General features: G+C 41.0%; 3 protein-coding genes across 3 annotated transcripts; 1 reads left to right on the top strand and 2 right to left on the bottom strand.

The window, feature by feature from the left end:
• Nucleotides 1-1146: 1146 nt before the first annotated feature.
• On the bottom strand, nucleotides 1147-5041 carry LOC114868677 (extracellular calcium-sensing receptor-like). Its single transcript, XM_029172475.1, has 8 exons — nucleotides 4902-5041; nucleotides 4391-4685; nucleotides 4014-4303; nucleotides 3406-3701; nucleotides 2705-2910; nucleotides 2329-2550; nucleotides 2129-2252; nucleotides 1147-2042 (listed from the first exon to the last, which is right to left on the bottom strand). The coding sequence occupies exons 1-8, from the start codon at nucleotides 5006-5008 to the stop codon at nucleotides 1147-1149; spliced, it is 2436 nt and encodes an 811-aa protein (XP_029028308.1). The 5' UTR covers nucleotides 5009-5041.
• An 853-nt stretch (nucleotides 5042-5894) lies between these two features.
• LOC114868607 (extracellular calcium-sensing receptor-like) lies at nucleotides 5895-9931 on the bottom strand. The gene is made up of 8 exons (XM_029172351.3): nucleotides 9810-9931; nucleotides 9203-9497; nucleotides 8820-9109; nucleotides 8308-8603; nucleotides 7885-8090; nucleotides 7570-7791; nucleotides 7372-7495; nucleotides 5895-7281 (listed from the first exon to the last, which is right to left on the bottom strand). The coding sequence occupies exons 1-8, from the start codon at nucleotides 9914-9916 to the stop codon at nucleotides 6377-6379; spliced, it is 2445 nt and encodes an 814-aa protein (XP_029028184.1). The 5' UTR covers nucleotides 9917-9931; the 3' UTR covers nucleotides 5895-6376.
• Nucleotides 9932-14700: 4769 nt separating this feature from the next.
• Nucleotides 14701-18128, top strand: LOC114868606 (extracellular calcium-sensing receptor). Its single transcript, XM_055514241.1, has 9 exons — nucleotides 14701-15058; nucleotides 15405-15605; nucleotides 15692-16252; nucleotides 16346-16476; nucleotides 16567-16663; nucleotides 16787-16910; nucleotides 17011-17483; nucleotides 17570-17650; nucleotides 17778-18128. Exons 1-9 carry the CDS (start codon nucleotides 14753-14755, stop codon nucleotides 18126-18128), a joined length of 2325 nt encoding a protein of 774 aa, XP_055370216.1. The 5' UTR covers nucleotides 14701-14752.
• Nucleotides 18129-19541: the final 1413 nt, after the last annotated feature.

Genomic DNA, 19541 nt, shown 5'->3' on the forward strand with positions numbered 1-19541 from the left:
ATTCATATTATGGTATTTTGTTGGTGAGGTTAGGCCCCGCCTCCCCTGCCAACCCTGACCGCATGTCACTGTCGGTAGAAGGATGTTGGAGATGGAGCTGCCAGGCAAGAGGGCAAGAGGGCGACCAAGAAGGAGATATATGGATGTGCTAACAAAGGACATGAAGTTGGCTAGTGTGTCTTCTGTGTGTCTGCTTCACTGGCATACTGTACAGGCGCACGCACGTCATTTACACACAGGCACTTAGAGATGCAGAGAGACAATTAGGTCGCCTCTTTGAAAAAACAACAGCAGTGTGGAGGAGTAAAGATTCAACCAAAGTATTGGTATTTTTGTCTGGGTATTGATCGATATCAATACTAGCGTTGGTATCGATATTATCAATATTAGGATTGATTTGCCCATCTCTAGTAGATCCCTATTAAGTCATAAAATGATTATTCTGTAAAAGACATAATAAAATATTAAATTTTAATTGACATAGTTTGCAGGTTTCCATCTCCCATTTCTAAGAATGATATACTGATATATGAGTTAGACCCCTTCATTATAGTTAAGTCCAATACTTCTGTCCTCTACTATAAACCTATGTAAGTGCATTATAACTGTTTATAATGTTTCTTTAGACTGGTAAGTTATTTTTTGTGATAATTAGGTCTAAATGTAGGTATCATCATTGTGTTTTTTAAATATGCCGCTATATATGTGTATAGATAATATGTGTCTATTTTGTTTGGGCTTATTATGATAGTGGCAGTTTGAGACCTTTTATCTGACAGCTTATCTGCACATTGGCCTAAAACAATCTAACATCTAATGTAAATTTCATGCATTTCAAAGCTATTGTAAGGTGTCGTGTAGATATGATAAAGAGGTAAACACACTGGACAAGTTAGGTTTTCAGCAACACCCCAGTCTGTAAAACTGTTTGGTTTTATTGTTGGATAAAAATAGACACCAGACACAAACTTCTATTTTAAAAATGTATGAATATATTCATTTTAAAGGTATATGTTTGCTGAAATATGACTCACTTGAGTGAGATGAAAAGAGAAATCAAGAAGGCACAAGAATTTGTGACGTTGACCTTTTGTGGTAGAAAAGCTGGAAATGGGCTATGTAGATGTGTCAAAATTCGTAAGACTGTTATTTTTTCATTACATGTTTCTTGGTGTTTTTCTCTGGTTTAAACAATATAATAAAACACTTTGGAGCAAATATGCACAGTATTAATCCAAAACTGGAGGCTAGAATAGCAAATATCTCCACAGCCACAGTAAATTTCCCAGGAGAGCTGACATACGCTGGAATGAAGGTGATCCAGACTGCACAGAATATCAACATGCTGAAGGTGATCAACTTGGCTTCATTGAAATTATCAGGTAGTTTTCGAGCTAAAACAGCCAACACAAAGCAAAACACAGCAAGCAGGCCTATGTAGCCCAGCACAGCCCAGAACCCAACTGCTGAACCTAATGCACACTCCAGGATGATTCTGTCCTTGTATGTGCTTAAATTCTTCATTGGAAATGGTGGTCGAAGAAGCAACCAAATAATGCAGATTAAAACTTGGATAAATGTAAAAGACACCACAGTCATTCTCTGCTGTGGAGGACCAAACCACTTCATGACATTGCTGCCTGGTAGTGTCGCTTTGAACGCCATTAACACTACTAGAGTTTTCCCCAGAACGCAAGAGATGCAGAGGACGAAGGTGATGCCAAACGCTGTGTGTCTCAGCATGCAGGACCACTCTGAGGGGGGTCCAATGAAAGTCAATGAGCATAAGAAGCACAGAGTCAAAGAGAAGAGCAGCAGGAAGCTCAGCTCAGAGTTGTTGGCTCTGACTATGGGGGACGTTCTATGACGGAACAACACAGTTGCTGTTATAACAGCCAGACAAGCTCCACTAATGGAGAATATAGCCAAAATGATTCCTAGAACCTCGTGGTAAGAAAGAAACTCCACAGGCTTTGGTAAACAAGTGTCTCTTTCTGCATTAGGCCAGAATTCTTTTGGGCAAAGGAAACAATTAAGTGAATCTGAAAAAGTGAAAGTTAAGAAAACCTTTAACATTCATGTATGTGATCTTCTAGTTATGCATGTACAGTAAAACATGTTATTTTACCTGTGGTGTTGCTAATCTCTCCATCAGGACATGGGACACAGTCATAACAACATATGGGTTTTCCCTTCTGCAGGATTTTATGAGTTCCTGGAGGACAGCTGTCAGTGCACACTGAGACAGGCACCTACACAAACATGACGAACACACACACACGACCCTTTCCTATACAGCTGGAGTCATTGTAACTTATGTTATCTTACCTCTTTACTGTCCTCCATCCAGGTGAGGTTCTGGTAGATGTGGAGCTCTTGGCCCTCTGGCAGTGAAGCGTCATAGTATCCTACTGTCATCATCTCCAAGCTGCCACTTTTACTTTTCTGCCAGTTAACCAGCTCATACATGGCCACAGGATCCCCGTTGGCATCAAACGACACATGATAACCATTTTGAGAAAAGTTGACTTTCTTCAGCTTTGACAGAATCTGTTATAACAGAAAAGAAGACAGGGAGAAAGAAGAAAGATGTAAACAGATAACTAATCTTTTCATAAGCATTGTTGACGAAAATCACATAGGTGATCCTTAATGTTATATACGCTATAACTAACAAAACTTGTGTTTATTCATTTTGACTGACCTGTGTGGACTCTGTCCTGTTGAGTTTGTCACACTGAGTTGTAGAATTAATCTCCTGACACACAGCCTCATGAATGGCATGGGCTATTGCATAAACAGCCTTGTACACCATGTTAGTTATACGGAGCTGAGATGTGTCAGTGTACGGCACTTGGAGTGTTTGTATGTCTTCACTTCCATTGCAAATATTCTTGTCTGTGGCAGAAACTAGAAACATTGACAGGATTTGCTAGTCAGTGCCTACACCAACTTATATTACATAACAAATAGGTTGTAAAAACATTTGCGACAACCCTATTAAAATAACCACATTTCTTAAGGTGTGTTTTATCACATATTATTACTGTTGCATTTATTATTATTTATATTATTTATTATTATAATCAATATAAGATTCATCCGCAAGATACAGTACTGTAAGTAAATTGGGTTTTGTCCTGTACTATTCCCTATATTTTAACATAGAAATCCCCAGTTTGACTCACATGAGATTCAGATTTAAAACACTACTGTTATTTTTTTAGCCACAAACATGATGAACAAAATGTGGCTACATTTACTGGCTGGCAAGAAAAATAAATAACTGACCCACACAAACACTGAAATAATAATTGAATCATATTTAGAACCAAAAGTCAGACATGCAGCAGCAACAGAACAAGCCACAACTAAAATTTATTAAGAGAAGCACAATCCTCTCACTTTTTTCCCGTCTGCAGTTGAAGGCATTCTCCCAGAACTCTGTTAGTACCGGGGAGGCTGCCACTTTAGTAGGAGGGAGATTCAGAAGAAAGTGTCTCAGACCTGGGATGATAGATCGTGGGATGCCTATTCCCATGGCGCCAGCACAGAAGGTGAACCTCAGCATATCTGGGTCCGTTACCCAGGCCTCGCTGCCTATCCACTGGCGAGGTGGTGAAGGCTCAAGAGACAGCTCCTCCATCAGTATCTTCATGTCACCAAAGGCTGCAAATGCTACAACAACCACAGCTGTTGACCTGGACAGACATTAAACAATCTGTTTATTACTGTATATCATGTCCATAAACACCAACATAGGTGTGAAATATAAATCAGTATAAATACATTCCCCTAATTAGCTTTTTATGAAATGGAAATGTCTTTAACACGTAAACATCACATAAGAATGCAGTAAACTTTCAAACTTTGAAAGCGAGTAAATATGTCATAACCAATTGTTACTAAGGTCATAAAATATCATATTCTTATTCTGATGGTTTTTGATACAGGTTTGTATGAAGACGTTTGATCCCAATTAAGAGAACACAAGCAAAATGAGTTACTAATACCTTCGAATGATATCAGCCACTCTTTGGATCCTGCTACGTGGTTGGGTACGATAGAATGATTCAGAGTATTCCACACAGATCCCCTCTTTGTAAGCTGCATTCAGAAAAGATGCCATGCCATAATTCCCATAGTCTGAGTCTGATCGGACAGCACCGATCCAGGTCCAGCCAAACTGCTTCACCAACTTGGCCAATGCATATGCTTGAAACTTATCACTGGGGATAGTTCTGAAGAAACTAGGGAACTGCTGCTTATTGGACAAACATGTACAGGTGGCAAAGTGGCTCACCTACAGAAAACAATAGTGTGTGACTATAAAAAGTCAGTTTTAAAAAACAACAGTAAAAACAACCTGCCAAAAATTCAACATATTAACCTGAGGAATGTTAAAGGACCCAATGATGCGTGACATGCCGATGGATGGTGTGGACCCAGACTCACCAACCACGGCCATCACGATGCCAGACTGTGAGCAGTTATCTTTGTTCTTAAACCCAGAGTCCAGGCCATTTAAAAGATGGAAGGCCACTGTGGCTGTCATGGGGACCGAGGCACAGGAGTCATGGATCTGATAACCCAGTCGGATGCCTGGAAGGAGCTTTGAGCTATTGTTAATTTCCTCGATGGCAAAGATCATTGCACGTGAGAAGCGCAGCTCACGGGAGTCAATTCTACGTAGAGACACACATTAGTACTGACACACATTAATGTGACACATTACAGACGGAAATTCCAATAAATTTGGCAACAGACATGATGGCCACATGGCACAAGCAAATGCAAATGACAACTAATTAACCACCTGAATGTATTAACCCAACCATGAGTTTAGTTTAGTTTTTGTGATCGTGTTATGACATAAAGAAACCTTTCACATTTATACTAACCTCCCTGTGCACTGCAATGGCTCCGGCTTGGTGGTGTAGTTGTACTTTACTGCCTTGATGTTGTAGTGAATGGAGAAGACCCCACCAATAACATAGTCACCATTCATTGAGAATGCAGGCAGATGAGGGGACCCCTGTAGCTTGCATGTAGCAGATGACCTCAAAATACTGTCTTGCACAAAAGTCCTGGCAGCCGGGCGACTGGCACTTTGTTGCAAATCATCCGCAGAAACATTTAAAAAAAATGCCGGCACCATGTCAAAGCAAACCAGTGCTAATATAAGATGAAAATAAGGGGCTGACATTTCCAGTGCTACGATGTAGGTACTGTATGTGAGCTTAAGTGGTTTCATTTGGTTTATATAGCGTCTATGATAGAAGCTTCCCTGTATGTCAGCTTTCCTTGCATCAGAGAGAGGGAGCTCTCACCCCGGTCTGTGGGACACATGTACTAAATCACTTCACTAAGGTTTAATGTTTCATTACCCTTTTTGTAAAATAACAATTGGATATAAATTTTACATAATCAATTGTTTGTTCCCTGATCCAGGCAAAGTTGAATCCTTGACCCAACTCTACAATATAATACAAAACAGTAATGAGTTGGCTTATGAATTCTAAACCTGCCTCTAATGTAAGCTACAGTAAAATGTTCCAAGAGGTTTCACATTTATTTAGTGAAACATATATTGATCATTGTTTACACTGCATAATAAATGTTTATACTTGTTCAGCACTTTGGGTCCACCTAAAAGTCTGCCTTCCAAGTTTTACGAATCAAATCTTGGTGCTTTGGTAGAGCCTGAGGAGAGAGTCCTAGTAAGAAATATAGAAACAGTCTTTGGACCTGGTTACTGATAGATGGATTAGGATTCTGGTAGTGTCAACCAAAGGGTATCCATGGTCTTTTGATGTTGCACTTAGCGCTTCTGATACAGTAGCCAGTATTTATAATGACGGTGAAATAATACTGTATAGGATCTAAAAAAAATATTAAATAGTGAATTATGGTAATATCTCTTGAAGACAGAGGACCTTGCACACAAACACAGCCTTACCAAGCATTTTATTCTTGGACAATCACACTGCTAATCTACTTATGGGCTACAGTAGCCGCACGGTCACTATAGACTACTGACTGTCTTGCAACCTTATACTTTATTCTGCCACCACAGTACAGCTGCTGCAGCTTAGTAATATTTATACAATTATTATACAGATGTGTTTAGATCTCCACCTATCTGCTTGTACATCACCATGAGACCAATCAAACTTATTGCAGAGGTGCACAAATTGACTTTACAGTATATCAGTAAAAAAAGAAGGCAATTTTACAATTAAACCAAGAATAAAAAAATAATCTGCTGTTAAGGATTATCATCTTAAAAATGCTAATTAATTACTAAAGCATTTAGATTCTGATACATCCACACAGCATGACCCCTAAAATGTATGATGTCGTCTTACCAAAAGGTCTAGAAATTACGTCTGGTCATCAAATGTTTCTTGGTGTTTTTTTCTGGTTTAAACACTATAATAAAACACTTTGGAGCAAATATGCACAGTATTAATCCAAAACTAGAGGCCAGAATAGCAAATATCTCCACAGCCACAGTAAATTTCCCAGGAGAGGTGACATAAGCTGGAATGAAGGTGATCCAGACTGCACAAAATATCAGCATGCTGAAGGTGATGAACTTGGCTTCATTGAAATTATCAGGTAGTTTTCGGGCTAGGACAGCCAAAACAAAGCAAAATACAGCAAGCAGGCCTATGTAGCTCAGCACAGCCCAGAACCCAATTGCTGAACCCAATGCACACTCCAGGATGATTCTGTCTTTGTACGTTGAGAGGTTTTTGATGGGAAAAGGAGGATTAAGAATTAACCACACTGTGCAGATTAAAACTTGGATGAATGTGAAAGACACCACAGTCATTTTTTGCTGTGGAGGACCAAACCACTTCATGGCATTGCGGCCTGGTAGTGTCGCTTTGAAGGCCATTAACACAACTAGAGTTTTCCCCAGAACACAAGAGATGCAGAGGACAAAGGTAATGCCAAACACTGTGTGTCTCAGCATGCAGGACCACTCTGAGGGGGCGCCAATGAAAGTTAATGAGCATAGGAAGCACAGAGTCAAGGAAAAGAGCAGCAGGAAGCTCAGCTCAGAGTTGTTGGCTCTGACTATGGCGGAGGTTCTGTGACGGAAGAATACAGTTGCTGTTATAACAGCAAGACAAGCTCCACCAACGGAGAATGTAGCCAAGATGATTCCTAGAAACTCGTTGTAAGAGAGAAACTCCACAGGCTTCGGTAAACAAGTGTCTCTCTCTGCATTAGGCCAGAACTCCTTTGGGCAAACAAGACAATTGCGTGAATCTGAAATGAAGGTTAAGAGAACTTTTAAGATTCATATAATATTCATAACATGTAGTAATGCAACAAGTAGTTATGCATGTAAAATTTCACCTGTGGTGTTGCTAATCTCTCCTTCAGGACATGGGACACAGTCAAAACAACAGATGGGTTTTCCCTTCTGCAGCACTTTATGAGTTCCTGGAGGACAGCTGTCAGTGCACACTGAGACAGGCACCTACACAAACATGATCAACACACACATGACACTTTGCTACACAACTGTTTCCATGGTAACGTATGCCATCTTACCTCTGTCCTGTCCTCCATCCAGGTGAGGTTCTGGTAGATGTGGAACTCTTGGCCCTTTGGCCGTGAAGCGTCATAGTATCCTACTGTCACCATCTCAAGGCTGCCACTCTTACCTTTCTGCCAGTTAACCAGCTCATACATGGCCACAGGATCCCCATTGGCATCAAACGACACATTATAACCATTTTGGGAGAAGTTGACTTTCTTCAGCTCAGTTAGAATCTGATAGATGGGGAGGAAGAAAAAATAATGCAAAAGAAGCTGTTGATTTTACAGGTTTATTACAAAAAATTACAAAAATTACCTAACCCTAACCTGTTTGGACTCTATTCTGGTGAGTTTGTCACACTGAGTTTTAGAATCAATCTCCTGACACACAGCATCATGAATGGCATGAGCTATTGCATAAGCAGCCTTGTACACCATGTTAGTGATACGAAGCTGAGATGTGTCAGTGTACGGGCTCTGGAGAGTGTGTATGTCTTCACTCCCATTACATGCACTCTTGTCCATGGAAGAACCTAAAAGTTAAATTAATAAAGTAATGTTTAACATATTTTGTTACCACCACCACCACCACCACCAAATGACATTATAGAATAGTTATTTTACATAGACCTAATTTAGAACAACTCCACTTTAGTAAAATATTTAACCACTGTTAAATTACAATATATCAAACATGTACCAATGAATATGAGCAAAATTAAAAGAAAAACATGACCACAAATATCTCACTTTTTTCCAGTCTACAGTTGAAAGCATCTTCCCAAAACTCTGTTAAAATTGGGGAGGCTGTCACTTTAGAGGGAGAGAGATCTAGCAAGAAGCCTCTGAGACCTGGGATGGTAGATCTTGGGATACCAAACCCAACAGCTCCAGAACAAAAGGTGAACTTTAGCATGTCAGGGTGAGTTACCCACGACTCACTGCCTATCCACTGGCGAGGTGGAGAAGGGCCAAGAGACATTTCTTCCAGCAGAACCTTCATGTCTGCAAAGGATACAAATGCCACAACGACCACAGCTGTTGACCTGGACAGAAGTTAGCGCTCATAAAATAAAAATATATTTAAATTATCAAACAAATTTAAAAAGTAAGCACGTTTATACACCTTTAGCATTATTTTAAAAGACAATATTTGGCTGAAGTGCTAAAATAACTTCAATTTTATATGCAATAAACACTACAAAAATACCAATTAATTAATCATTAGAATACCAAAATTTTTTTTTATGTTTTTCACTCGCCTGCGGATGACATTGGCCACTCTTTTGATTCTGGTAAGTGGATGATAACGATAAAAAGATTCAGAGTATTCCACACAGATCCCCTCTTTTTGTGCTGCATTCAGGAAAGATGCCATGCCATTGTTCCCATAGTCTGAGTCTGATCGGACAGCACCGATCCAAGTCCAGCCAAACTGCTTCACCAGCTTGGCCAGTGCATCAGCCTGGAACTGATCGCTGGGGATTGTTCTGAGAAAACTGGGATATTGATGCTTATTTGACAAACACGCACAAGTAGCGAAGTGGCTCACCTAATTTAAATGAAAATAAAAACTTAATTATTGACACAGTATTCAAATTAACACAAGGGGTAATTTTAAGGAAGTAAAAAAGTAGTTATTTACTTGAGGAACATTAAATGACCCAATGATGCGTGACATGGCAATGGACTGCCCAGATGCAGACTCACCAACAACAGCCATCACCATACCCGACTGGGAGCAGTTGTCACTAGTGTAAAACACTGAATCTAGGCCACTTGAAAGCTGGAAGGCCACTTTTACAGCCATGGGAATTGAGGCACAGGAGTCGTGAATTTGATAACCGAGCCTGATGCCTGGAAGCAGCTTTGTACTATTGTTAATCTCCTGAATGGCAAAGATCATTGCACGTGAGAAGCGTAGCTCACGAGGTTCAATTCTGAACACGGACACATTAAAAAATACATTATTACTAACTGATTTGCTGCACTGCAACCATTGTGTTAACGTGAAAAAGAGCCACAAGAGTAACACATAATTGTCTGTTACAGCTCACTGCACATTTGACTATGTTGCCACAAACTATTGAAAGTGATGCGAAAAATTTTACATGTAGCTATATGATGTTTTCAGACACTGAATGTAAACTCAAAAATAACCACACTTTGTTGTTGGAAATATACAGCCAATTAACATCTATATATCCACACAAATATTTTAGTTATTAATAATTGTTTTAGTCTTTACCGACCTCCCCGTGCAACTTAGTGGCTCAGGCTTGGTGGTGTAGTTGTGCTTTACTGGCAGCATGTTGTAGTGAATGGAGAAAGCCCCTCCAATAATATAATCACCATCCATTGAGAACGCAGGCAGACGAGGGGAATCCTGCAGCTTGCATTCCACAGATGAAACATCAGGACAGATTTTAGCATAAGCTCTTAACTTTATGTAGTCAGCTCTGTGTTGTACGACATCTCCTGCATCATTATCGCTGAGAGCCGTGTTCATCTTAAACAAACCCAGAGCTAAACTCACGCCAATAAAGAGAGTCGTGACTGCCATCCTTCAGGTGTGTGCATGTGTTCACCAGTGTGCCGGTTTATATAACTTCTGATACAATGGATTTCACCCCTTACTGTTGCTCGTCATCATACATCGGCAAAGGAGAGAGTGAAAACTGTTTGTTTCTTATCATAAAAACCACCACTATATCAAAACAGTCTTGCTTTATTCCATGTGTATTAGGAATTTTGAAGATAGACTTAATTTACAAATACTGTTTCATAATAATCAGACCCTAAAGTTAGTTTTTTTCTAAAAGTATAAGATAAAACAGTCAAAATCAGAGTGCAATTTATCAGACAAGCAATTATACTAGCAAGAAGATCAGTTCAGACACAATAAGGCTGAATGGTCTTTAAGGGAGCAGACAAAATGTCTGCTCTGGATAGTAGGTTTCACTTGAAACACGGGCTATCTGTGCTGATAGTTTAACTTCATATGACAGAGAAAGGATGGTTGACCACACAACAATGAGCCATGTGAAGTGAAACCACATTGATGTGCTGAGCAGGTGGAAGTGGGTCTAAAACAAAAGGAAGGCTTGTATTTGAAGACAGGGAACCCAGGGTCTGTTGTTAATACATTTCAGACAAACAGGTCGATTTGCATTTCTGGAAAAAAGTCTTATATCTGGTAAAAAGAGTCAGCGAAACTCATCTTTTTTCAGATGCCATCAGCACACCAGTGAGCAGCAAATGGGACCTTGCCCTCAACGGCCTTGGTGGAGAAGAGCGTGGGTGGGAGTAGTGCACATACTGTATTGTACTAAACTCAGTTCCTTTTTAAGGTGCAGCCTCTCTGATCATGTTGTTCGAGAGAGTTTGAGTGGGCCCATCGCTGCCCACGATAGGTCCCCCTTCACATCATCCACCCCCACCTCACACACAATTTCAGCGGATCAGGTGAGAAAGGAGCTAAACAAGCGTCATCCAACAAAGGTGGACAGTCTTGTCTACCTTCCTCATCCCCCTGTACACCTCTGACTTCAGGTACAACTCAGAGTCCTGTCATCTCCAGAAGTTCTCTGATGACTCTGCTATTGTAGGTGGAGGTGGTGACCGAGTACAAATACCTGGGAGTATACTTGGACAATAAATTGGACTGGAAAAGAACTTCTCAGCTGTGAACAAGAAGGCTCAGAGCAGGACGTACTTCCTGAGGAGGCTCAGGTCCTTTAACGTCTGCAGCTCAATGAGGATGATCTATGAGTCTGTTGTAGCGGATTCAAATTAATAGTTTGATATTAATGCAGAAACATCAATATTCCTCGAAATTGGGGCACCAGGTTTGTTTTAAATCTGAAACCACGCTTGTATCAATCTAGTCAACGCCAGATGTCAATTTAATGAGTTACTAGTTATGAACAACAATAACAACTTCCTTGCGATAAAACCAAATCAGTCTCTAATGTTGTGAATTCTTGTCACAGCTAAGTGGTCTCGGCTTAAATCTGAGGAACATTGCACACAAAACCAGATTCCTTTTAACGTTTTAGTAATCTAATACTACTGGTTATAGAAATAAAAAAATATGAAAATACTCAAAAAAAGCTGAGCAAACAATCAGCATGAGATGATCAACAATGGATGAGCAGAGAACGTTGTAAGTGTTGGTGAATGAGGGTGTGTGTGTGTGTTGAAAGCATTGTATGGATAGATAATATTAATGGCAATTAATGAACATATGTGAACACAATCACAGATACTCAACTTAGAAATTAATGGATCAATGAGTAACAGGATAAGGAATGGTCAACCCCAAGTGTGTGATGGCTTTGATCAAGTGAAAAGAGTATCTTTGTCTAACTTATAAAAACTTAACTAACCTATAAAACTTAACTAAACAATGATACCTACAGGTATCATCGGACTCTGAGCTTTGTGTCTGTGATGGGCAGCTGCGGATCCAACCATCCTGCCTGTGCTCTGTTGTTGCTTGTTTTTTGTTACTGTGCTTTTTTCCCTCTATATCTCCTCACCCCAACCGGTCAAGGCAGATGGCTGCCCACATCCAGCCTGGTTATGCTGGAGATTTCTTCGTCTTTAGAGAGGGGATTTTTACGCTCTACTGTTGCTGTCAAATTGTAATTAAAGGCTTGCTGTAAATGGGATCTCCATCCATCCATTTTCCATACCGCTTAATCCCATATGCAGGGTTGCAGGGGTGCTGGAGCCTATCCCAGCTGGCTATGGGCGAGAGGCGGGGTACACCCTGGAAAGGTCGCCAGCCCATCGCAGGGCGTATGTAGGACCTTACCTTGTAAAGTGTCTTGGGATAACCTTGTTGTGATTTGGTACTATATAAATAAAATTGAATTAAATTGAATTGAACTGGTGCAAGTTGAAATAAAAATTGATACAATGCAATCTAAAGTGCAACATGAATTGGCTCCTGGGAGACTGGAGGGATTAAACTCAGATACAATCTATAACAGGGTTAGCTTTGTTTTCTATATTTGTCATTTATAGCCAGCAATGACTATTGCATTTAATCATGGATCATATCAACTTAAGACTTGTATTAATATTTGATACAGCCTCTGATGAAAAAAGTAGGATACTGTTTTTTCTCCATGTCAGATTCATCTTTTATAAAAGTTTATTATAAATAGAAAAAAAGAAATAACCTATATTTAAAAGTTTAGTCATTTCACACCTGCCATGGCTCTAAGTTCTCTAAGCTAGAAGGCCTGGGTCCACTGAAGGGCCCGTTCCCTTTCGCACATTGCAGCATGTCATCAAGAGCATGTGCTGAAGCATATACAGCCTTATGATATTGTGCTCTCGCTTGAGGTCGCACACATTCAACAATTGTATCTCGACATTTTTAAGAGCTGGGGAAAATCTACACTGAAATATGTCCAAAAACTTCAAAAACTGATTGATCCACTGGTGGCTTGTCACGTTCAGTCTCACCACCTGTGAAAATGTAAACCAAGATCACTTTGTGGTTTTGGCCCTATTTAATTCTAAAAGGTATTTAGTAATATTTACTATACTATACTATAAAACATACTATACTATACAACATAAAACCATAATTTTGTGTAGCATTGTTTATCTGTCATAAACAGCATATCCCAAAGTGATATTAGGCACCACATGTGGGTTTCTGTTGATCTTTCGAATGGGAATAGCCATGGTCTAAGCTATCCATGAACCCTAGGAAGTCAAAGCTAACACACAATGTCAGTTAACACCATTATAAATTGAGAAGTATCTAAAATCATTAGAATAACCTTTTTTATTTCTGTAAAACTAACCATTGGCACTTTGAGTTACTGGGCTAAAAGAAATCTCAGGAAAAACACCAGCCCATCTAGGATCACATTCCCAGCTCTGTGCATGTCATTGAGATCGTATTTCACAAGAGGGAACAGAACAAATTAAAAAAGTGGAAGAGGACAAGAGCAATACAAATAAAAGCAGGCATGTGTCTGCAACTCCCTAGCTTAGTAAAATCAGAAAATGTTTTAGTCACATGATAAAAAACACAAATAGTGTTGCCACGTGGAGATCCTTAAGGGGAAGACGTGAAGCTGATGGATAATGGTGTGTGGAGCCAAGATGGCAGCATGTGGTTCCAGGCATCTGCCATGTGGTCGGAGGTAGATGGAGGCTGGAGGTAAGTATCAAAACGAAACACAAATTACAAAGGTAGCAGATAGCGGATCCTCCAAACATCAAACTAGGATCATGAAGGGAAATCTTAATTTTTTCTTGCACAATAGACTCAATATATTAACAGTGTTATTTTGTTTGTTTTGTTTAATTGTCTGAGACAATTTCAGTGTAAAGACAATGTTCAGCACATTCACAATTGTATAACATGTAATTGTGTAACTACAAGATGGCGTCTACAACACCATCCATCATTACATCTTCTATGGCTTATTCCCTGTAGGGGTCATTGGATACACCAACACCAAGTAGGTAAAACTTGCAAACACGTGTCTTGTCATTGTTCCTTTCTGTGCAGTCGCTTTCTGTTGTGATTGGTTGCTCTGACGATGACTGACACATTCTATGAAATGGCTTCCAGAAGGTTTATATAGTCGACTATATCAGGCTTTCAGTTGTTGGAGACCCATTATCTCTAGATCACACAATCTTTATGGGGTCATTATGGAATCTGCTTCAGGGGCTTCTCTGTGGCTACTCACATGGGTTTTATACAGTCTTTTTACCGTGTTTTTCAATGTTCTTTATGTTGTGAACGGAGAGAAGGAAGTAAGTTTGGGTGAAGGTTCAAAGAGGGAACAACAGACCTTAACAAAGCGTGGTTTGGGGACTCAGGGAGACAGTGGCTTTGAGTCGAGTGTGTTATCTCCACCCCTGTGTGTAAAACTGGATGACAGCGTGTCTTTGAGCCTAGAGGCTGAAGGGGATGTTGTGATAGGAGGGTTTTTCCCGATACATAATCTGGCCCCTAGGCCACAGCACAGCTACTCTAGCAAACCTCAAATCATGCCTTGCTATGGGTAAGTGTGTGGTACTTTTTTCATTTGCAAATTTTATATCCCCTTTCATTCTGTATTTCTTCTACATTCTTATTTGTCCTGTGCTGTGTTTATGTTTGTGCCTTATCATTCTTTATACACAATGCAGATTTGACCACAGAGCCTTTCGTTGGATGATGACTATGGCATTCGCAATTGAGGAAATTAACCGTAACACAAGTCTGTTACCAGGTGTTAAACTTGGCTACCGGTTAGTGGACAGCTGTGATCAAATCCACACCAGCCTGCAAGCTCTGCTCTCTTTAATCACTCACACTAAGAATGGGATGAGTGAGGATGAGAAAAGTTATAGGGTAGGAAACAACACAACAGGGTCCTCCTGTCTCGCTGGTGCTCATGTGCATGCTCTGATCGGCCTGGCTTCCTCCTCTCCCACCAGAGCCGTGGCTCAAATTCTTGGCCCTTTCTCACTCCCACTGGTAAGAAATAAAGGAAAAGGCAGGATCGTGCACAGGACTTATTAGCTGCACCGACTGTGTTTCCCTCTATCAACTGGCTTTTGTAATAACAGACATCAATACTTAAATTCATTTCTTGCAGGTTAGTTATTTTGCCACCTGTACCTGTCTTACTGACAAGCACACCTATAGATCATTCCTGCGGACAGTGCCAAGTGATCTCTTTCAGGTTAAAGGTCTTGTGCAGCTGGTCACCTTCTTAGGGTGGCTATGGGTGGGCACAGTAGGAACCACGGTGAGAAGGAGATTTTTTTTACACCAATAATCATTTAATACACCAGCATCAACTTTGATCTATGCATTTCAGGATGACTACAGTCAATATGGTATTCAGGAATTCTCCAGTCAGTTTAGACAGCATGGAGGCTGTGTAGCCTTTCAGGTGATCATCCCCAAATCACCCAATGCAGCTGAAATACAAGAAATGGCAGAACGGTTCCAGACTTCAACTGCACAGGTTGTAGTTGTCTTCGCTACAGAGGGACAACTGCTGGATCTGCTCTTAGAGGTAAACACTGTCCAAATTAATGAAGTTTCTAATAATTATGAATATCAGGCGAAAACCACTAATATTCCTTGTGCGTGTTTTTCCAGCTTGCTCAGAGAAACGTGTCACATATCCAGTGGGTAGCTAGTGAAGCCTGGGTTACTGCTAGTTTGCTCACTTCCCCTCGCTTCCACACCCTGCTGGAAGGCACACTGGGCTTCTCCTTTCCTGGAGTCAGAATCCCTGGCTTGAAAGAGTTCCTTTTTAATGTTCGCCCTTCTCCTGCACCTGAAATGGAGTTTGTCAACATGTTTTGGGAAGATCTATTTGGCTGTAGGCTTGAGTTCAGAGAAGTCACTACATCCCAAGATAAGAATTCGGATACTTTAAATGAGATAGTGAAATTAAAGGTTGGCTCACAAAATAGTTCTACATTCCAATACACACCTAATGAAAAAGATGCTGCAGAAAAACCTATATGCACAGGTTTAGAGGACCTGACATCGACTGATAGCAGTTACACTGATGTAGCCAAGGTCAGAGTATCCTATAATGTGTACAAAGCTGTGTATGCTATTGCTCATGCTCTGCATACTTTGCTGAACTGTGATTCTGATGGAAGCAATACAAGTGTGTGTGAAAAACATAAACCGTTTGCTTCTAGGCAGGTAAGCTCACGCTGGAAATTGAACTGGAAATTAGGTATCTACAGAATAGCGGAATATTTCACTTTCGGTTTGTCATTGTGTTGTCTCTTACAGTTGCTGGATCACTTGAAGGCAGTTAATTACACCAACCAGTTTGATGAGAAGGTGTATTTTGATTCAAATGGTGAGCCAGTGCCTCTTTATGAGATAATCAACTGGCAGAAGGACAGCGAGGGTCACATGAGGTGGATTATTATAAGAAAACCAAGCATGTGCTTGAATGTAAACTTTTGAAGCTTGTTTTATTGTTTTAAAACATTGTTTGCTCTCTTTAGATTCATCAAAGTGGGAAGCTATGATGCCTCTGCTTCATCACAGCAGCAGCTAAAAATGGAGCTTAGCGCCATTGTATGGACAGTGGGACGGTCACAGGTAGGTTGTCTGTTGTCCAAAATGACATTAAATGCTACATAAGTCTCTAATGCTCCCTTGAAATACTAAATAGTTCAAAGGAAACATTTATGTTTCCATACGCATTGTTTGGCCCTTCTGTAGGTGCCTGTTTCTGTGTGCAGTGCTCCATGCCCCCCTGGCAGCAGGCAGGCCAGACGACCCAGAGAGCCTCGGTGCTGCTTTGACTGTGTGCCCTGTGCTGACGGAGAGATCAGCAACCAGACCGGTGAGTAGTGCCAGATTTATTTCTTCATATACTGTATAGTGCATATTTTGCTTAAATCAGATGATGGATAGGCGTCTCAATGCGTGTGCTCCCCCCAAAGGTTCCACTGAGTGTACAAAATGTCCTGAGTACCACTGGTCAGACAGAGACAGGATGATGTGTGTTGCTGGGGTTGAAGACTTCCTGCGTTTTTCTGACATCATGGGCATTGTCTTGGTGGTCCTGTCTCTGCTGGGGGTCACCCTGACGGCCGTTATCACAGCTGTCTTTTACCATTTCCACTCTACGCCTATTGTCAGGGCCAACAACTTAGAAATCAGCTTCTTGCTTCTCCTGTCACTCAAACTTTGCTTCTTGTGCCCTCTGCTGTTCATCGGCAAGCCATCTGTGTGGACATGCAGGCCGCGCCAGGCAGCTTTTGGCCTTAGTTTTGTGCTTTGTCTGTCCTGCCTCCTCGTTAAAACTGTTGTAGTTCTCCTGGCTTTCCGGATCAATGTGTCTGGTTCCAGGGCTCTGAGACTCTTTGGACCATCTCAACAGAGAGCCCTAATCCTCTGCACCACAGCTCCTCAGGCTGGTATTAACTTGTGACCATTTTATTTGTTAATTTATTTATTTGTGTGTTTAGTAAAGAACCATCCCTCTTCTTTTGGGCTTAGGTTTGTCTTTGTGCTGGTTGGCTGTTAGGTTCACCTCCCTTCCTATTTAGGAACCCAACCTACCAAGCTGTAACTGGAAAAGTAAGAAAAACATCTTTTGACGTTTACCACAGTGGTGAAACACACATTATTACTATGATCAAAATACAGTATAAGCAAAAACTCTAAGCTAATTATAATAAATCTACTTTTTTAATCTTTACACAAGATTGTTTTGGAATGTCAAGAGTCGTGGCCTCCTGGATTCTACCTGGTCCTGGGTTACATTGGCATACTGGCCTTCACCTGCCTTCTCCTGGCTTTCATTGGCCGGAAACTTCCTGACGCTTTCAATGAAGCAAAGCTAATTACCTTCAGCATGTTGATCTTCTGCAGTGTATGGATATCCTTCATCCCAGCTCATGTCAGCTCTCCTGGGAAGTTCACAGTGGCTGTGGAAATTTTTGCTATGTTAGCTTCCAGCTTTGGACTGTTATTGTGTATTTTTGTGCCAAAATGTTACATAATTTTTATGAAACCTGAAAAGAATATTAAAAAAGGCATGACTGGAAAATATTGAGAGACCTATTGCACTTTATTGCACAACAAATAGCCTTTAAAAAGGCTGGACCTATGAAGCTACGACATATACTGTAAAAATATCATTATCAAGATAGATAGATACTACTATACTACTAGATACTACTCCGATGCCAGACTGGTAGGCAAACTACAGCGGATTCATTGCTAAGCTCACCATGGGGCGCAGTTGATGCAGAACCAGTCTCTCCAGTGTCTTTATCGAGTGTGATGTCAGAGCCACTGGCCTGAAGCTGTTGAGGTGTTTAGGGTGTGTAACTAACTTAACTGGACTTGGTGTCTAACTAGTTAATTTAGCAATCCTTTTCTTTTGTTGACTCTGCGTTGTGTTTTAGTTGTAGAATAACGATTGGGAGGATGTTGTCTGTTTGCAGGGGACCGTTTATTTCCGACTAGCATAAAATAATCATCTCCATGCAGCTTCCTCGTAAAAAAACTTTCCCCACAATCCCCATACGCATGTGCAACACAACTGACGGTCCTCTGCACATACAGCAACAAGCTCAAAACCAAACTTCCTGGACTGGAAACAGTCTGGTCATTCGCACACTGGAGCCGCTACCATTGCTACTTTCTCTCTCTGTGTAGACTGATTATCAGCTGCCCTTCCTGGGTCCACCACTTGTGGTCTCCTTCCACTCCCCAACAGAACCCCACCCCCCAAGGGAGAGAGAGAGCTCCCTCAAGCTGAAAACAAGTGAAATTACTGTAACATTAAACTCTTTTACAGGTGCGTTGTCTTAGCTATTGGTACCACACAGGAAGTCTTCCACAGCTGTGGTACCACCCTCAACTTGAGGCTCAGATTGAAGACATGCTCCATAACCCCACTCAGTTCATCTGCACAGAACTTACGGAGCCTGGAGCTGATGTCATCTGGCCCAGCTGCCTTCCTCGTTTTTATCCTCCTTAGCTCAAGTCTCACCTTAGCGTTGTGAAGGACAGTAAGGAGCAGGGGGTGGGGGGGTTTCATGGAGCTTTGTGTCTGAAGAGAGAATGCGGCAGGGTAGGGGGTTCAGCAAGTAAATGATCAAACATACAGAAATGCAAATTTAGGTCCTTTGCCCACTGTCGGTTCCCCTATGTCTAAGTGTGGGGTTCTTTAAAGCCTGAAACAGACTTTAGGCTCCACCCACTTATGTTCTGTTGCTGCAGCTGCTCCTCCATCTTCCTCCTGTAGCTGGCTTTCCCCTTCTCTGATTTCTCTCCTCAGCTCCTTTTGTACAGTCCTCAGCTCCACTTTGTTCCCTTATCTGAAGGCTCTCTTCTTCTCCTTCAGCAGAGTATTAATACCAGGGGTAATCCACAGCTTGTTGTAAGGAAAACACAGCACCTTCCTGCTGCAGATAGTATGGCCGCATGCTAATTGCTAAAAGTTGTCTCTGCAGCACAG

Source organism: Betta splendens, chromosome 13, assembly GCF_900634795.4.
Source record: "Betta splendens chromosome 13, fBetSpl5.4, whole genome shotgun sequence".
NCBI lineage: Eukaryota > Metazoa > Chordata > Actinopteri > Anabantiformes > Osphronemidae > Betta > Betta splendens.

Coding starts and splice junctions, on each gene's coding strand:
- LOC114868677 (XM_029172475.1), bottom strand. CDS start 5,008: ATGAATGGTGACTATGTTATTGGTGGGGTCTTCTCCATTCACTACAAC. Junction 3,702..4,013: donor GTGGCTGATATCATTCGAAG/GTATTAGTAACT, acceptor ATGTCTGTCCAG/GTCAACAGCTGTGGTTGTTG. Junction 2,911..3,405: donor CAACTGCAGACGGGAAAAAA/GTGAGAGGATTG, acceptor CAATGTTTCTAG/TTTCTGCCACAGACAAGAAT.
- LOC114868606 (XM_055514241.1), top strand. CDS start 14,753: ATGATGACTATGGCATTCGCAATTGAGGAAATTAACCGTAACACAAGT. Junction 16,253..16,345: donor AACCGTTTGCTTCTAGGCAG/GTAAGCTCACGC, acceptor TGTCTCTTACAG/TTGCTGGATCACTTGAAGGC. Junction 16,477..16,566: donor GACAGCGAGGGTCACATGAG/GTGGATTATTAT, acceptor TGCTCTCTTTAG/ATTCATCAAAGTGGGAAGCT.
- LOC114868607 (XM_029172351.3), bottom strand. CDS start 9,916: ATGGATGGTGATTATATTATTGGAGGGGCTTTCTCCATTCACTACAAC. Junction 8,604..8,819: donor GTGGCCAATGTCATCCGCAG/GCGAGTGAAAAA, acceptor ACTTCTGTCCAG/GTCAACAGCTGTGGTCGTTG. Junction 7,792..7,884: donor CCAGAATAGAGTCCAAACAG/GTTAGGGTTAGG, acceptor CCCATCTATCAG/ATTCTAACTGAGCTGAAGAA.